Source organism: Bombina bombina, chromosome 4 (genome assembly GCF_027579735.1).
Source record: "Bombina bombina isolate aBomBom1 chromosome 4, aBomBom1.pri, whole genome shotgun sequence".
In the NCBI taxonomy this organism is placed as follows: Eukaryota; Metazoa; Chordata; class Amphibia; order Anura; family Bombinatoridae; genus Bombina; species Bombina bombina.
In genome coordinates, this window is record NC_069502.1 from 649,702,876 (window position 1) to 649,723,306 (window position 20,431).

Consider the following 20,431-nt stretch of genomic DNA (forward strand, 5'->3'; position numbering starts at 1 on the left):
CCCCACAATGTCGCCTCCACCTGCCTACACTTATTAACCCCTAATCTGCTGAGCGGACCTGAGCGCTACTATAATAAAGTTATTAACCCCTAATCCGCCTCACTAACCCTATAATAAATAGTATTAACCCCTAATCTGCCCTCCCTAACATCGCCGACACCTAACTTCAATTATTAACCCCTAATCTGCCGACTGGAGCTCACCGCTATTCTAATAAATGTATTAACCCCTAAAGCTAAGTCTAACCCTAACACTAACACCCCCCTAAGTTAAATATAATTTACATCTAACGAAATTAATTATCTCTTATTAAATAAATTATTCCTATTTAAAGCTAAATACTTACCTGTAAAATAAATCCTAATATAGCTACAATATAAATTATAATTATATTATAGCTATTTTAGGATTAATATTTATTTTACAGTCAACTTTGTAATTATTTTAACCATGTACAATAGCTATTAAATAGTTAAGAACTATTTAATAGTTACCTAGTTAAAATAATTACAAAATTACCTGTAAAATAAATCCTAACCTAAGTTACAATTAAACCTAACACTATACTATCATTAAATGAATTAAATAAAATACCTACAATTACCTACAATTAAACCTAACACTACACTATCAATAAATAAATTAAATACAATTCCTACAAATAACTACAATGAAATAAACCAACTAAAGTACAAAAAATAAAAAAGAACTAAGTTACAAAAAATAAAAAAATATTTACAAACATAAGAAAAATATTACAACAATTTTAAACTAATTACACCTACTCTAAGCCCCCTAATAAAATAACAAAGACCCCCAAAATAAAAAATGCCCTACCCTATTCTAAATTACTAAAGTTCAAAGCTCTTTTACCTTACCAGCCCTGAACAGGGCCCTTTGCGGGGCATGCCCCAAGAAGTTCAGCTCTTTTGCCTGTAAAAAAAAACATACAATACCCCCCCAACATTACAACCCACCACCCACATACCCCTAATCTAACCCAAACCCCCCTTAAATAAACACTAAGCCCCTGAAGATCATCCTACCTTGTCTTCACCTCACCAGGTATCACCGATCCGTCCTGGCTCCAAAATCTTCATCCAACCCAAGCGGGGGCTGGCGATCCATCATCCGGTGGCTGAAGAGGTCCAGAAGAGGCACCAAAGTCTTCATCCTATCCGGGAAGAAGAGGCGATCCGGACCGGCAACCATCTTGATGCAAGCGGCATCTTCTTTCTTCATCCGATGACGACCGGCTCCATCCTGAAGACCTCCACCGCGGACCCATCTTCTTCCGGCGACGTCCAACTGAAGAATGATGGTTCCTTTAAGGGACGTCATCCAAGATGGCGTCCCTCGAATTCCGATTGGCTGATAGGATTCTATCAGCCAATCGGAATTAAGGTAGGAATATTCTGATTGGCTGATGGAATCAGCCAATCAGAATCAAGTTCAATCCGATTGGCTGATCCAATCAGCCAATCAGATTGAGCTCGCATTCTATTGGCTGTTCCAATTGAATATTCCTACCTTAATTCCGATTGGCTGATAGAATCCTATCAGCCAATCGGAATTCGAGGGATGCCATCTTGGATGACGTCCCTTAAAGGAACCGTCATTCTTCAGTTGGACGTCGCCGGAAGAAGATGGGTCCGTGGTGGAGGTCTTCAGGATGGAGCCGGTCGTCATCGGATGAAGATAGAAGATGCCGCTTGGATCAAGATGGTTGCCGGTCTGGATCGCTTCTTCTTCCCGGATAGGATGAAGACTTTGGAGCCTCTTCTGGACCTCTTCAGCCACCGGATGATGGATCGCCAGCCCCCGCTTGGGTTGGATGAAGATTTTGGAGCCAGGACGGATCGGTGATACCTGGTGAGGTGAAGACAAGGTAGGATGATCTTCAGGGGCTTAGTGTTAGGTTTATTTAAGGGGGGTTTGGGTTAGATTAGGGGTATGTGGGTGGTGGGTTGTAATGTTGGGGGGGGGGTATTGTATGTTTTTTTTTACAGGCAAAAGAGCTGAACTTCTTGGGGCATGCCCCGCAAAGGGCCCTGTTCAGGGCTGGTAAGGTAAAAGAGCTTTGAACTTTAGTAATTTAGAATAGGGTAGGGCATTTTTTATTTTGGGGGTCTTTGTTATTTTATTAGGGGGCTTAGAGTAGGTGTAATTAGTTTAAAATTGTTGTAATATTTTTCTTATGTTTGTAAATATTTTTTTATTTTTTGTAACTTAGTTCTTTTTTATTTTTTGTACTTTAGTTAGTTTATTTCATTGTAGTTATTTGTAGATATTGTATTTAATTAATGTATTGATAGTGTAGTGTTAGGTTTAATTGTAGGTAATTATAGGTATTTTATTTAATTAATTTAATGATAGTATAGTGTTAGGTTTAATTGTAACTTAGGTTAGGATTTATTTTACAGGTAATTTTGTAATTATTTTAACTAGGTAGCTATTATATAGTTCTTAACTATTTAATAGCTATTGTACCTGGTTAAAATAATTACAAAGTTGCCTGTAAAATAAATATTAATCCTAAAATAGCTATAATATAATTATAATTTATAGTGTAGCTATATTAGGATTTATTTTAAAGGGAAGTATTTAGCTTTAAATAGGAATAATTTATTTAATAAGAGTTAATTAATTTCGTTAGATTTAAATTATATTTAATTTAGGGGGGTGTTAGTGTTAGGGTTAGACTTAGCTTTAGGGGTTAATACATTTATTAGAATAGCGGTGAGATCCGGTCGGCAGATTAGGGGTTAATAATTGAAGTTAGGTGTCGGCGATGTTAGGGAGGGCAGATTAGGGGTTAATACTATTTATTATAGGGTTAGTGAGGCGGATTAGGGGTTAATAACTTTATTATAGTAGCGGTGCGGTTCGCTCGGCAGATTAGGGGTTAATAAGTGTAGGCAGGTGGAGGCGATGTTGAGGGGGCAGATTAGGGGTTAATAAATATAATATAGGGGTCGGCGGTGTTAGGGGCAGCAGATTAGGGGTACATAAGGATAACGTAGGTGGCGGCGCTTTGCGGTCGGCAGATTAGGGGTTAATAAGTGTAGGTAGCTGGCGGCAACGTTGTGGGGGTAGATTAGGGGTTAATAAATATAATATAGGGGTTGGCGGTGTTAGGGGCAGCAGATTAGGGGTACATAAGGATAACGTAGTTGGCGGTCGGCAGATTAGGGGTTAAAAAAAAATTAATCGAGTTGCGGCGATGTGGGGGGACCTCGGTTTAGGGGTACATAGGTAGTTTATGGGTGTTAGTGTACTTTAGAGTACAGTAGTTAAGAGCTTTATAAACCGGCGTTAGCCCAGAAAGCTCTTAACTACTGACTTTTTTCCTGCGGCTGGAGTTTTGTCGTTAGATTTCTAACGCTCACTTCAGACACGACTCTAAATACCGGAGTTATAAAAATCCCATTGAAAAGATAGGATACGCAATTTACGTAAGGGGATCTGCGGTATGGAAAAGTCGCGGCTGAAAAGTGAGCGTTAGACCCTTTTTTGAGTGACTCCAAATACCGGAGGTAGCCTAAAACCAGTGTTAGGAGCCTCTAACGCTGGTTTTCACGGCTAACGCCAAACTCTAAATCTAGACCTTAGTGCAGTAAGTTCAGGAGGCGGGAAATGTGAAGCTGCTTTTTTAGCTTTCACAGTCTGCATCAGTCGGAGGAACGGTGTTTGTGCATAAAATTTTGACGATTCCTAAGTCTCCCTTAATTTTTTCAAGAAAAGTTGGCAACCCTTCTTTCAAGAGATTTAGCATATCGGTATTCTGTCCCTTTAAGAAACAATGGTCTGCCTTCAGGAAGGATCCCCAACTGATAAATTGAGCCCTTTTAATGTTTTTCTTTGAACTATTTAGGAGCTCATAAACTACTACTGAGGAGGAACCATAGAAAACTATAACCTTGCTCTAATTTTAGCATTTTATGTGACGTATTTATACTGTTTCATCTGTTTTACTTATCATTTTTATCTGGTTTTGGAGTTCTGTAGACGTCATCTCTTTACTTGAAATATACTTTGAAGAAAGAACAAAGCTCTTCAGCATATCTAGAAAATCACAATGAGAAACATTTCCACAAAACGGGGATTTCTAAAAACATTGTATTATTCAAGCTCTTCTTGTGGGTAATTTGTTATGTGAAAAATCCTTTTTTTTTTGGGGTGGGGGGGGGGTGGAGTATGGGGATGCAAATGTACATTTCAAATTTCCTCTGGGAAAGATGAAACCAGGAACTTACCTGTTTTTTTCTCATATTTATTTGAGAACTGAAACTGTAAGCTATCTTTTTAAAAAGATATATGACAAATACAAATATATTTAACCACTTACAGCCATGTGGTTACAGTTACTCAAACCCAGACATTTCTATATAACACACACAAATGAGCTACTTTATTTAACCTACATGTTTTCTAGTAAGCTCTGGTTATTTCTGTATGAACCCCATCTTAAAAAAAAAAAAAGTTTCTGGCTCTTAATTTTTTTAGACCTTTATACTGTAAGTACATTAGTATTGTCATTTCCCATAATTACATCTCACATGCATGTGATAAAAATAGGAATACATTGCTACATAATGTAGCAAATTTCACAAAGGTAGTTACTAGACAAGTCCAAAAACATTACAAAAGTTTAATTTTACACTATTTAACAACTATATCCATCATCAGCATGTAATCTTCAGTTTTATGCTTGGCCAATTCTGATTCCTTAAAAAAAGTTATATAAAGTTATATAAAGTTATATAAAATTATATATATATATATATATATATATATATATATATATATACTGTATATATATATATATATATATATGCATATATAACAGAGAGATTGAGCTAGAGCTCTAAAATGATCTATAGTATAAATCACAAATCATTCACAAATGAAATAATATATATGTTTCTTAAAATATATAGTAATAAATTATGCCCAGTAGTCAGTGATAAGTCATCGCTAGAGAACTCCGTGTTCCTCCTTGATGATTGATATAGGCTACAGTTGTGATGTTGTCCGACTGAAATCTGATGAATTTGGTGATAAGTAGCCGGTAGGTATTCCACTTACAAGAATTTACCTCAATCCTATGAGGTAAATTGCCACATCTGTGAGGGTACACCTTCAGTTTGGTCCAGAAACTGGATATATGGCAGAAGCTGATTATGTCTTCCCCTCCTAGAGTATGGTGTAATGCTTCCAAATAGGAGCTCTGCTTTCGTATTTTGCCTTGCATACCTTATTTGGCACACGGAGAGACACTCAGGAACTCCTATTTGGACACTCAGGAACTCCTTGTGTCAATTTCGATGCAGCGTACCTATCGTTCAAACTGCCACCCTTGAGGCCGCGAATGCCAGAGAATGAAGCATATTAGATAATAAAAGTAAATTAGAAGCTTTATTAAAATTGTATACTATTTCTAAATCAAACAATATTATTGCTCCAAATTTGGTGCGAAGTATTGCTCCAAACTTGGTGCAAAGTATTGCTCCAAACTTGGTGCAAAGTATTGCTCTAAATTTGGTGCGAAGTATTGCTCCAAACTTGGTGCACTAGTAGATATAGAGATAAAAATTAAATACATAACATAATATAGCTAACTTCCTTATTTTTTTTATAAATCTATTTGCACCATGTTTAAGGCATGTAATACAAGTCCCACTCAAATTTGACGCAACACTTGTCGCACCAAATTTGACGCCTAAAAGACCCACAAACTAGTTAAATTTTCCATCACTTTTGATTGGGAAATGCATAATCACATGATTTATGACTGCAGCCAAACTGATTTAAATATACATTTTATACTATCACTAACAAATCAAATTGCTCAATACTTGTATCATTGATCACTCATCAGAACTTGTGCCATTTGTTACATTGTGTATTATACTTTGAAAGTATGTATATGGGAAATTAGTATTAAAGTTAAACATTGATGATGACATTAGGACACACAGTGTAAAATTTTAGACAATGATTTTAAAATTCAAATGATGTTTGATCAAATGTAATCTTAAGCTGGTAGCTCAAAGGGATAGTTTACCTAACATTAAACTGTCATGATTCAGATACAGCAAAAATTAAAATCACCTCTTTACTGTCAAGCTATTTTCAGTGTTTTTCTTTCCTCTCTTGAATTTCATTTTCATGAAGAAATGTTATCTCATATGCCAGCCCATTTTATAACACCTGTGCAGGGGTGGTGTTTAAAACTAGACTGCAATCAGGAGGGGTTACACAGGTGCAGAGAGAAAACTGACCCAGCTCTTAAAATATCCATTGATTGCAAATAAATACATATGATACCCTGATTACATGTTATATTCACAATTATTCCTGCTCAGAATAATAATAAATGTACACTATATACATATAGTGGTATAAATAAACACAGAGATATGAAAGACAACACTGTTTAGAACAAAAGAAGGAATTTAGGGACATATAAATATGTTTGCAAAAGATTTCTGACATAACATATATATATATATATATGTATATGTATATATATATATATATATATATATATATATATATATATATATATATATATACATACACACACAAGTATCTGCAAAGATATATGTACAAATTCTAGTATTAATAATTATTTAAAAAAAAAAAAAAAAAACATGAGTAAATGTTTTTGTTTTGTGTAAATATCATATATCAGTTTTTTGGTATAACAAATACATAGAAAAATACTTTCTAAGAGATATTATTGTTTGTTCTGGTATAAATCTAGCTATTTCTTGGACATTAACAGATGAAAAATAAAAGATTAGCTTTAGAGAAATGTGCTTGTTCATGGACAATAATAAAATGGTATAAATAAAGTTGGAAAAAAACAGAATATCCGTGACATCAATGACTCTTATTTATCAACAGTCCGATGATTATCGCTCCATACTTGACGTGCATGTTTTTGACAGACTTTTTAATAAATAAGGCTGTCGTATGTAGATTTGCAGCAGCAATGTCTGGCGAGCGTATTGACTCCAGTCAATCCTCAAGATTGACGCAATGATCAATAGGCCCCATAGCATGCAATTTTAAGCAACTTTCTAATTTACTTCTACTATTCATTTTTATTCATTCTCTTGGTATCTTTATTTGAAAAAGTAATAATGTAAGCCTAGGAGCCACCCTATTTTTGGTTCAGCACCATGGTTAGTGCTTGCTGATTGGTGGCTACATTGGCTACACCAATCAGCAAGCACTACCCAGGTGCTGAACCTAAAATGGGCCGGCTCCTAAGCTTAACTTCCTCCTTTTCAAATAAAGATACCAAAAGAACAAAGAAAAATTGATAATAGAAAGTTGCTTAAAATTGCATGCTCTATCTGAATCATTAAAGTAAAAATTTGGGGTTTTATATCCCTTTAATGGTAAAAATGTAAATGTGCATGCACCAGGATTAAAACAAAACTCTGGCTCAGTGAGTTGGCAGAACTCTGGCTCAGAGAGTTGGCATTGGCTTGTATGATGCATATTATAGCCATCACTGGCACAAATAATGGCACTACTTGCCCTCTAGTGTTTGAATGAGGTGCATGCACAGCATATGTCAGAGAAACAGTGATAGCTTTTACTAGAAACATTTTTGCTAATAGAAATATATTGCAAACACTCATGTACAGTTCCACCTTGACAATTATGTCTCTTTAACAATAACATTAGTAGATTATCACTTGTAAAGTGACCACAATTAATTGTTCTTTTATATAAAGAATAAGACAACTTGTACATCTGTTCCCAATAGGTTATTTCTCTCACATAGTCACAATAATATCTTCTTCTTAAGGAAGTGGTGTGGGTGAGGTGTGTACATTTGGAGAACCTAATTCTATCATTGTGGTGAGCTTTGTGACTGCTTTAATCACTCCTGCAGGAGACATGCAAAACAATATAAAGACAAATATGGTTCTTTTAACACCACAGTTTTAAACTGTTGTGTTTGTATTGTGTGTTATTTAAGCATTCTTAAAGCAGTGAATATTTATAACATACTTGTTGTTATCTAAACTGAATAATATGTTTAACACATACTGTAGATGTTTCCTATTTATTTATTTATTAATCACCCAAAATAAAAATGAATACCTTGTTGTTTTTTTTAAGAGTTCTTCATCAGCTGAAGAAAATGGAGGTGCTTCTGAATTATTAGGCAGTAGTCAAGAAGATAGACTGATAATGTGCACAGAGAAAAAAATAAGTGTGATAACTAAAGGTATGAAAAACATTTTCTTTTTTTTATGTTAATATTATACATTATTTTTATTTTTATTTCTTTTCTTGCAATTCCTTCAAGTCAATGATATTTTAGAAATGTTTCCAAAATTCCTGTGAAAAACTGTAATTATGAAAAGTAAAGCCTAGGGGGTGGGACAAATTGCTCTGGCTTACATGGGCTTTGTGGGTTTCGAAATGCCAGTTTGCAGCCCTGGTACGTTTTGTGCTCCAGTTTGGGTTGTTAGCAAAGAACAAAGTAACTTTTAAGCCCAGCAGAACCTAAAAGGATTTTTTATTCATAGCTTTGATTCAGTGAAAGTTTTGCAGCTTCATTTTCTATTGTCAAAGTGTGTAAAAAGGCTTTTGTTAATCCCAGGCCTTACTTCTTGGTGAACCACTTAGTTATGACCCTAGACCACCCACCTTCACTATGGCCTGATCCATATGTGTATGGTATATATACTCCTTATATACCAGGGGAGGAGTAAAAAAAAAATCAGAGTCAAATTACATGATAAGTGGATAGACTGTATAACGAATGCAGAATTTGATTTTGAGTTTAATATCCTTTAAAATAACCAAGATATGTAATTTTTTAGTCTTCACAGCTTCTTATATAACAGAAAGATTAAGGGCCAGATTACGAGTGGAGTGCAAACATTTGCATGTGAGTGATAAGGGGTTTATCCTGGGGCTTTGCACTCGTTGGAATTACCGGTGATATTACGAAAGTTGAAAGTAAACACGATCATTTGAGAGCAATCGTGATTTACGTTAGAATGATTACCACAACTTCAGAGCTGTGGTTAACCGTTTCGCGAAAACTAAAAAGTTGCACAAAACACCTAAAACATAAATTACAAAGCACAGTCACACTCATAATAACACCATCTAATTAAAATTATTGAAAGAAATATTGCACACAAAAGTTATAAGAGCTCAAAAATATGAGAGCTCAGGTGTTAGAAAAAAAGGCAGGAAAAAGGTTTTAATATATATATTTATATGTGTACATATGTATTTATATATTTACAGACATATATACACACATATAAACACATAAATACATATTTACACACTTATAGACATATATATATAAGTGCATTGGAGCCCTTTGCAGTTAAGTAGATGAAAACATGTAAAAACATATTCATGCAATATTCATTTTTAATAAAGGTTTTAACTATGTATTTACTGTAAATATTTAACATTCCAATATTCTGTGCATAGCAGAATATGCGCTAAGTATTTATAAATAGATATATATAAGTAAGTATATATATATATATATATACAGGGAGTGCAGTATTATTAAGCAAATGAGTATTTTGACCACATCATCCTCTTTATGCATGTTGTCTTACGCCAAGCTGTATAGGCTCGAAAGCCTACTACCAATTAACTATATTAGGTGATGTGCATCTCTGTAATGAGAAGGGGTGTGGTCTAATGACATCAACACCCTATATCAGGTGTGCATAATTATTAGGCAACTTCCTTTCCTTTGGCAAAATGGGTCAAAAGAAGGACTTGACAGGCTCAGAAAAGTAAAAAATAGTGAGATATCTTGCAGAGGGATGCAGCACTCTTAAAATTGCAAAGCTTCTGAAGCGTGATCATCGAACAATCAAGCGTTTCATTCAAAATAGTCAACAGGGTCGCAAGAAGCGTGTGGAAAAACCAAGGCGCAAAATAACTGCCCATGAACTGAGAAAAGTCAAGCGTGCAGCTGCCAAGATGCCACTTGCCACCAGTTTGGCCATATTTCAGAGCTGCAACATCACTGGAGTGCCCAAAAGCACAAGGTGTGCAATACTCAGAGACATGGCCAAGGTAAGAAAGACTGAAAGACGACCAGCACTGAACAAGACACACAAGCTGAAACGTCAAGACTGGGCCAAGAAATATCTCAAGACTGATTTTTCTAAGGTTTTATGGACTGATGAAATGAGAGTGAGTCTTGATGGGCCAGATGGATGGGCCCGTGGCTGGATTGGTAAAGGGCAGAGAGCTCCAGTCCGACTCAGACGCCAGCAAGGTGGAGGTGGAGTACTGGTTTGGGCTGGTATCATCAAAGATGAGCTTGTGGGGCCTTTTCGGGTTGAGGATGGAGTCAAGCTCAACTCCCAGTCCTACTCCCAGTTTCTGGAAGACACCTTCTTCAAGCAATGGTACAGGAAGAAGTCTGCATCCTTCAAGAAAAACATGATTTTCATGCAGGACAATGCTCCATCACACGCGTTCAAGTACTCCACAGCGTGGCTGGCAAGAAAGGGTATAAAAGAAGAAAATCTAATGACATGGCCTCCTTGTTCACCTGATCTGAACCCCATTGAGAACCTGTGGTCCATCATCAAATGTGAGATTTACAAGGAGGGAAAACAGTACACCTCTCTGAACAGTGTCTGGGAGGCTGTGGTTGCTGCTGCACGCAATGTTGATGGAGAACAGATCAAAACACTGACAGAATCCATGGATGGCAGGCTTTTGAGTGTCCTTGCAAAGAAAGGTGGCTATATTGGTCACTGATTTGTTTTTGTTTTGTTTTTGAATGTCAGAAATGTATATTTGTGAATGTTGAGATGTTATATTGGTTTCACTGGTAAAAATAAATAATTGAAATGGGTATATATTTGTTTTTTGTTAAGTTGCCTAATAGTTATGCACAGTAATAGTCACCTGCACACACAGATATCCCCCTAAAATAGCTATAACTAAAAACAAACTAAAAACTACTTCCAAAACTATTCAGCTTTGATATTAATGAGTTTTTTGGGTTCATTGAGAACATGGTTGTTGTTCAATAATAAAATTAATCCTCAAAAATACAACTTGCCTAATAATTCTGCACTCCCTGTATATATATATATATATATATATATATATATATATATATATATATATATATATATATATATATATATATATATATATATATATCTGTATATGTCTATACCTATAATCATGTGTGTGTATATATATATATATATATATACACAGTATATATATATGTATAGATATATATATTGTATCAATATACCATCAGATATATGTAGAAATATTTATTTATGAATAAATATAACATATTGGATAGTGAAATATTTATATTTTTATGTTGGGTTAGCGCACATGAAAATATGCAATTGGGCTTGCGCGAGAGTGGGGTGTTAGTTTTTTTCTCTCTATTGACTTCTATGGGGAAATACTTGAACGTGCATATGATAATGTAAGTTTAGCTTTTTGCACTCATCGGGTTAGCGTGCAAGTTAACTAATAGTTACATTGTAGCTATCTTAGGTTTTATTTTTATTTCACAGCTAAGTTTGTATTTATTTTAACTAGGTAGACTATTTAGTAAATAGTTATTAACTATTTACTAACTATCTAGTTAAAATAAATGCAAATTTACCTGTAAAATAAAACCTAACCTAAGTTACACTAACACCTAACATTACACTAAAATTAAATAAATTACATTAATTAAATACAATTAACTAAATTACAAAAAAATAAACACTAAATTACACAAAATAAAAAATAAATTATCAAATATTTAAACTAATTACACCTAATCTAATAGCCCTATCAAAATAAAAAAGCCCCCCCAAAGGATAAGGGACTATAATATGAGAAACAATAAATGACTGACAATACTACAGACCTGCAGGGCTTATGAGACGCTTCAGGCACCACCCTGCCACTCCTAAACACGCATTTCATCTCCCCCCTCCTTCCCCTTTCACCCTCCCTCCCCCCTTATAATTTTTTTTTTCCTCCCCCCCCTCTTACCTTCTCCACTCTTCTTTCCAACCTCTACTAAATCTCCCTTCTTAGTTATCTCAGCCTTAAGAAATAGTGAATAAGGCTATAATGTTAGGAACAAGGCGAGACCTGGTGGAATGTAAACAAAAGCCGGGTACCTACTGTTGATATGCAAGTTATGATCCTGACGTTAAAGGGACAGTCTACACCAAAATTTGTCTTATTTAAAAAGATAGATAATCCCTTTATTGCCCATTCCCTGTTTTTGCGTAACCAACACAGTTATATTAATATACTTTTTACCTCTGTGATTACCTTGTATCTAATCATTTGCAGACAGCCTCCTTATCTAAGTGCCTTTGACAGACATGCAGTGTAGTCAATCAGTGAAGACTCCTAAATAACTTTACGGGAGTGAGCACAATGTTATCTATATGACACATGTGAACTAGCACAGTCTAACTGTGAAAATCTTTCAAAATGCTCTGAGCTAGGAGGCGGTTTTCAACTGTTTAGAAATCAGTTTAAGCCTAGCTAGGTTTAGCTTTTCAAAAATACCACCAAGGGAACAAAGCAAATTTGATGATAAAAGTAAATTTGAAAGTTGTTTAAAATTGCATGCCCTATCTGAATCATGAAAGTTTAATTTTGACTAGACTGTCCCTTTAAGTTCCAAAGTTAGATTTAATCAGTTATTAGGAACTCTATCACTCTGCGAGCTCTCCAGCTGGCAGAAGCAAGCTCAAAGATATGGACTCACCTAACTATAACATTAATAATGAAGAGAAACAGACTGTATGATTTTGAGATATGAACTCTGAACTATGAACAACCTCAAGACTATCACAACGCTGTACTGTATATTACGATATGTATGTAATGAATACTGTCCTAAAGATTGTACCCAGTGGTTCGGTTGTTCCCATCTTCTCTTTAATAAAGCTTGTTTCAAGATTTAAAAAAAAAAAATATATATAAAAAAGCCCCCCCAAAATAAAAATAAAAAACATAGCCTAAACTAAACTGCCAATAGCCCTCAAAAGGACCTTTTGCGGGGCATTGCCCCAAAGAAATCAGCTCTTTTACCTGTAAAAAAAAAATACAAACAACCCCCCAACAGTAAAACCCACCACCCACACAACCAAACCCCCCAAATAAAATCCTATCTAAAAAACCTAAGCTCCCCATTGCCCTGAAAAGGGCATTTGAATGGGCATTGTCCTTAAAAGGCTCTTAGCTCTTTTTCTGTGCCCAAAATCCTAATCTAAAAATAAAACCCACCAAATAAACCCTTAATAAACCCCCGAAGATCCATCCTAATAAACCCCCGAAGATCCATCCTAATCAAGCCGGGAGAAGTCTTCATCCAAGCGGGCAGAAGTCTTCAATGAAGCCGGGAGAAGTCTTCATCCAAGCGGCAAGAAGTCGTCCTCCAGGCGGGCAGAAGTCTTAATCCAAATGGCATCTTTTATCTTCATCCTTCCGACGCTGAGCGACTCCATCTTCAAAATATCCGGCGCGGAGAATCCTCTTCTTTCGCTGGATCATGAAGGTTCCTTTAAATGACATCATCCAAGGATTGAGCTTTCATACGATTGAGTTTGCATTCTATTGGCTGATTGGAGCAGCCAATAGAATGTAAGTTTGATCCTATTGACTGATTGGATCAGCTAATAGGATTGAAGTTCAATCCTATTGGCTGATTGCATCAGCCAATAGGATTTTTTACCCTTTAATTCCGATTGGCTGATAGAATTCTATCAGCCAATCGGAATTCAAGGGACGCCATCTTGGATGACGTCATTTAAAGGAACCTTCATTCTTCAAGATCCATCGAAAGAAGAGGATGCTCCGCGCCTGATGTCTTGAAGATGGAGCCGCTCCGCGTCGAAAGGATGAAGAAAGAAGATGCCGTCTGGATGAAGACTTCTGCCCGCCTGGAGGACGACTTCTTGCTGCTTGGATGAAGATTTCTCCTGGTTTCGTTGAGGACTTCTGCCCGCTTGGATGAAGACTTCTACCGGCTTGATGAGGATGGATGTCCGGTCTTCAAAAACTGTAAGTGGATCTTTGGGGGTTAGTGTTAGGTTTTATTAAGAGTTTATTGGGTGGGTTTTATTTTTAGATTAAGGTTTTGGGCACAGAAAAAGAGCTAAATGCCCTTTTCAGGGCAATGGGGAGCTTAGATTTTTTTAGATAGGATTTTATTGGGGGGGTTTGGTTGTGTGGGTGGTGGGTTTTACTGTTGGGGGGTTGTTTGTATTTTTTTACAGGTAAAAGAGCTGATTTCTTTGGGGCAATGCCCCGCAAAAGGCCCTTTTAAGAACTTTTGTTTTTTTTTACTTTGGGGGGGCTTTTTTATTTTGATAGGGCTATTAGATTAAGTGTAATTAGTTTAAATATTTGATAATTTCTTTTTTATTTTGTGTAATTTAGTGTTTATTTTATTTGTAATTTAGTTAATTGTATTTAATTAATGTAATTTATTTAATTTTACTGTAATGTTAGGTGTTAGTGAAACTTAGGTTAGAATTTATTTTAACTAGATAGTTAGTAAATAGTTAATAACTATTTACTAACTAGTCTACCTAGTTAAAATAAATACAAAGGCCCAGATTACGAGTTTTGCGTTAGAGGCTATGCGGTGCTAACGAGCAGTTTTGTCTCACCGCTCACTTACATGCAGCGCTGGTATTACGAGTTTTCAGAAACCCGGCATTAAAAAACAAGAAGTGAGCGTTGAGCTAAATTTTGCTCATTACCGCACTCCAATACCAGTGCTGCTTAAGTCAGTGGTGAGCTGGTCGTACGTGCTCGTGCACACCTACATTATACTTATTAACCCCTAATCTGCCACTCCGGACACCGCCGCCACCTACATTATACTTATAAACGCCTAATCTGCTGCCCCCAACATCGCCGACACCTACATACTATTTATTAACCCCTAATCTGTCTCTCCCAATGTCGCCGCCACTATAATAAACATATTAACCCCTAAACCGCCGTACTCCCGCCTCGCAAACATTAGTTAAATATTATTAACCCCTAATCTGCTGTCCCTAACATCGCCGCCACCTACCTACATTTATTAACCCCTAATCTGCCGCCCCAACGTCACCGACACTATACTAAATGTATTAACCCTTAAATCTAAGTCTAAACCTAACCCTAACACCCCCTAACTTAAATATAATTTAAATAAGTCTAAATAAAACCTACTATTATTATCTAAATTATTCCTATTTAAAACTAAATACTTACCTATAAAATAAACCCTAAGATAGTTACAATATAACTAATAGTTACATTGTATCTAGATTAGGGTTTATTTTTATTTTACAGGCAAGTTTGTATTTATTTTAACTAGGTAGAATAGTTATTACATAGTTATTAACTATTTAATAACGACCTAGCTAAAATAAATACAAAAGTACCTGTAAAATAAAACCTAACCTAAGTTACACTAACACCTAACACTACACTATAATTAAATAAATTAACTAAATTAAATACAATTACCTAAATTAAATTAAATTAGCTAAAGTACAAAAAACAAACACTAAATTACAGAAAATAATAAACAAATTACAGATATTTAAACTATTTACACCTAATCTAATAGCCCTATCAATATAAAAAAAAAAAAAAAAAATCCCTAGCTTAAACTAAGCTACCAATAGCCCTTAAAAGGGCCTTTTTGTGGGGCTTTGCCCCAAAGTAATCTGCTCTTTTATCTGTAAAAAAAAATACAAAAAAAAACTCCCAACAGTAAAACCCACCACCTACACAACCAACCCCCCAAATAAAATACTACCTAAAAAAACCTAAGCTCCCCATTGCCCTGAAAAGGGCATTTGGATGGGCATTGCCCTTAAAAGGGCAGTTAGCTCTTTTGCAGGCCCAAAGTCCCTAATCTAAAAAAACCCCACCCAATACAACCTTAAAAAAACCTAACACTAACCCCCTGAAAATCGACTTACTGGACCGAAGTCCTCAACGAAGCTGGGAGAAGTCTTCATCCAAGTGAAGTGGTCCTCCAGACGGGCAGAAGTCTTCATCCAGGCAGCATCTTCTATCTTCATCTATCCGGCGCAGAGCAGGTCCATCTTCAAGATATCCGACGCGGAGCATCCTCTTCATCCGACGACTAAAGATGAATGAAGGTACCTTTAAGTGACGTCATCCAAGATGACGTCCCTTAGATTCCGATTGGCTGTCTTATAGAATTCTATCAGCCAATCGGAATTAAGGTAGAAAAAATCCTATTGGCTGATGCAATCAACCAATAGGATTGAAGTTCAATCCTATTGGGTGATCCAATCAGCCAATAGGATTGAGCTCACATTCTATTGGCTGTTCCAATCAGCCAATAGGATTGAGCTTGCATTCTATTGGCTGTTCCAATCAGCCAATAGAATGCGAGCTCAATCCTATTGAATGATTGGATCAGCCAATAGGATTGGACTTCAATCCTATTGGCTGATTGCATCAGCCAATCGTATTTTTTCTACCTTAAAGGGACACTATACCCAAACATTTTCTTTCATGATTAAGGTAGAGAATACAACTTTAAACAATATTCCAATTTACTTCTATTACCTAATTTGCTTCATTCTTTAGATATACTTTAATGAAGAAATAGCAATGCACAAGGTGAACCAATCACAGGAGGCATCTATGTGCAGCTACCAATCAGCCGCTCCTAAGCATATCTAGATATGCTTTTCAGCAAAGAATATCAAGAGAATGAAGCAAAATAGATAATAGAAGTAAATTAGAAAGTTGTTCATAATTGTATGCTCTTTCTAAATCATGAAAGAAAAAATTTGGGTTTCATGTCCCTTTAATTCCGATTGGCTGATAGAATTCTATCAGGCAATCGGAATCTAAGGGACGCCATCTTGGATGACATCACTTAAAGGTACCTTCATTCGTCTTTAGTCGTCGGATGAAGAGGATGCTCCGCGTCGGATGTCTTGAAGATGGACCCGCTCCACGCCCGATGGATGAAGATAGAAGATGCCGTCTGGATGAAGACTTCTGCCCATCTGGAGGACCAGATTAGAGGTTAATAATATTTAACTAGTGTTTGCGATGCGGGAGTGCAGCGGTTTAGGGGTTAATATGTTTATTATAATGGCGGCGATGCCTGGAGCGGCAGATTAGGGCTTAATATTTTTATTATAGTGTTTACGATGTGGGAGGGCCTTGGTTTAGGGGTTAATATGTAGTTTATGGGTGTTAGTGTACTTTGTAACACTTTAGTTATGAGTTTTATGCTACAGCTTTGTAGAGCAAAACTCATAACTACTGACTTTAGATGGCGGTACGAATCTTGACGGTATAGGCTGTACCGCTGACTTTTTGGCCTCCCAGGCAAAACTTGTAATACCGGCGCTATGGAAGTCCCATTGAAAAAGGACTTTTTAAAAGTGCGGTAGTTACGTTGCGTTACGGCCAAAAAAGTGTGCGTTACAGATATACCTGCAAGACTCGTAATAGCAACGGTAGTGAAAAGTCAGTGTTATGAGCCATAACGCAAAACTCGTAATCTAGCCGTGAGATAGCTGGTTTATTTTTCAGCATAAAAAATGAGTACATGTAAAAAGTGAGAAAATGGACATTGGTTGATAAATTTGTCCAATTACGAAATTGACCTTTGGTGCAGGATACAGATGGGTTTTTATGAATTTTCTTGATTAAAGTGTTTAGTTATAGAATAAATTTGAATAAAGTATTCAGTGCACTAAAATATTTATTTTACAAGCAGTTTTAGCATGTACTTATTGTTAGGATGAAACAAATGATAAATTGTGTATTTGTATTATTATAATTAGCTGAGTGTCTATAAAATCTTATAGAATGAAGTGCCAAATTCTGTTATTATTTGTGGTACTTTAATGCATTTACTCCATTTATAGTACTGTTTTAAATTGAGAAGATGTGTATGATTTTGTTTAATATAAATATTGTTTAAAGAAGAGATCATTTTAATTAATTAATTAATTAATTAATTAAATGATTTCACTTGATTTGAGATGTTTGTGTTATATAATGAATTTGAATACCGTATTAACACTCCTAATTGGTTTAATTTTTAATATGTTTACAATTATTGTGATTTTATAAAATTACGTTTAAAATCTTTATATTAATTGTTGCATGCAAACAAATTTAATTATTGGAAAAGGAAATTGGAATGTTAATTACCTGCCAATCATAATGTTTGCTAAAATCAAAACAGATGTTCATATTATACACCCTTAAAAAATTGCTGTCCAAACAGGAGATCTTTAAAAGTACTTTAGGTACATTATTGTCCCCAGAAAAAATGCAGGAAAAGCAAAACTATATATATTGCAACATCAGAATACTTACATTGTGCAATGAATGACTCTACTTATCAACCCAAATTCATTATCACAAGCTAAGCATAATGGTTTAATATCAGATTTGGAATTTCTCTAAATTGTATTGTAGGATAGACTCCCTAATTCTAATTTTCTTATGGAAATAAATGACTGACCCAGAATATCAGTATCTACTGGGTTAAAACTAAAAAAAATTTTATGTGATACTTCTAATACTACTTCAGGTGATCAGCATTGATGTAGGAGCACTATACGTTTTTTATCCCATGTGGTTTGGATACAGTTGCATTCTCTTTGAAACCTATGGATACAGAACACAATAAATACAATGGTTTATATTTTAGTATTTAAAGTGATGGTTAATGTATAACAAAGTTTGCATAGTATAAAAGAAGGTTTTTAATGAAGGTAATATAGTACAATATTACCCCTCAAAACTTATTTAGATTATAAACTTGTTTTTAAATGCTCTGTTTTAATCACTCACCCTGGCCACTTCTATGAAAAACATTTTTTTAAATGGATTGACATGTGAGCGATACAGCCATTAGCAAGTATACCCCCCACACTATGTATCTTTATAACAGCAAGCTCAGCTCAGCAACTGCTAGGATCAGAGTCCTGATGTCACAGTAATCAGATCCTAGCAACTAGCAGTGGAACAAGAGCATGCTGGTATAGAAATACATAGGGCTAGATTACAAGTGGTGCAGTATTTCTGCTATCACAAAAACTCTGCTAGAATTAAGGTTTTTCAGCTAGTCGGGTTGCGTTTGTATTACAAGTTCCAAAAAAAAATATTTTGCTCTAGTGGTAATCCGAATAGCGCAAAAATCCTAACAAAGTTTTCGCGTTCGAGTGCACGTATTTCCCCATAGAAAACAATTTAGAAAAAAAGTAGAAAAAAAAATAATACCCAATATTGCGCAAACACTATTACATTTTCTCATTCCTCATAGAAGTCACTGGAGAGAAAAAACACCCATCTCGCAAACAACATAGCATATTCACATTAGCAAATGTGAAATTTTTACAGTAAATACATAGTTAAAATCTTTATTAAATATGAATATTGCATAAATGTTTTTACATCTATTCATCTACTTAATAGCAAATGGCTCTAATGCACTTACAGTATATATATATGTCTATATATATTTATGTGTATATATGTACACATATATTTACATATATATACTGCATATATACACAAATACATCTTTAGCAATGTATCTGTATGTATCTCTATGTTAAAGTATTTTTCTCATATCTTTGAGCCCTTATAACTTTTTTGCGCAATATTTTTTTTAAATAATTTCTTTCCTAAAATATGGAGCGTCCCCAACGTCATCAATTACTAGTGGGAATACCACTACTGGCCAGCAGGAGGAGGCAAAGAGCACTACAGCAAAGCTGTTAAGTGTCACTCCCCTACCCACAATCCCCAGTCATTCTCTTTGCCTCTGTCAATGGAGGAGGTGAAGTTCTGGTGTCTGAAGAAAATTGGATTTCTTTTGCTACAAGCAAGATTATTTTGGGTCTAGCCGTAGTCCACGTTAATCTCTTCAATAGGGTAGTGGTGGCTTTAAAGCAGTTAGGAACTTCTAAGGTGGGCCTTGCTGCGTTTCCTAACATTTTGTTGCCTTAGTATAGAAAGCCAGAGTAGGTTTACTCTGTTCTTTCTTTTTCCACAGCTCTCTATAAGGAGTTGCATCCTTTCACACCTTGTGAGCTGTCCTCCTGCCGGACGGCTACAATGCAGGTGAGTGCCTTTTTGTCTTCTAGGTATGGGGACTTAAAAAGAACTTATAGAAATTGTATCTGCACATTTCATTGGGACATGTGGTATCCTTTGTGAGGATACTTATGGGCAGGCTGCAGGCACTGATTATGTGTTATTGAGACCTAGGGGTTAAATCTTTATTGGTTGGAATAAAGCATTCCCTTTATGTTTTTTATGGCTCTTGTGTGTAACGTCTCTGTAGTCCCCTACAGTATGTAGGCAATGTTGTTTAATATGGCTTCAAAATAGTGTACTC

General features: G+C 35.5%; 1 protein-coding gene across 1 annotated transcript in view; it reads left to right on the forward strand.

The window, feature by feature from the left end:
* Positions 1 to 20,431, forward strand: part of THEMIS (thymocyte selection associated) — a 208,275-nt gene that overhangs the window by 128,999 nt on the left and 58,845 nt on the right. The window contains exon 5 of the mRNA XM_053709127.1: positions 8,146 to 8,254. Within this exon, the coding sequence (XP_053565102.1) occupies positions 8,146 to 8,254 (109 nt within the window). The remainder of the gene's footprint in view (positions 1 to 8,145; positions 8,255 to 20,431) is intronic.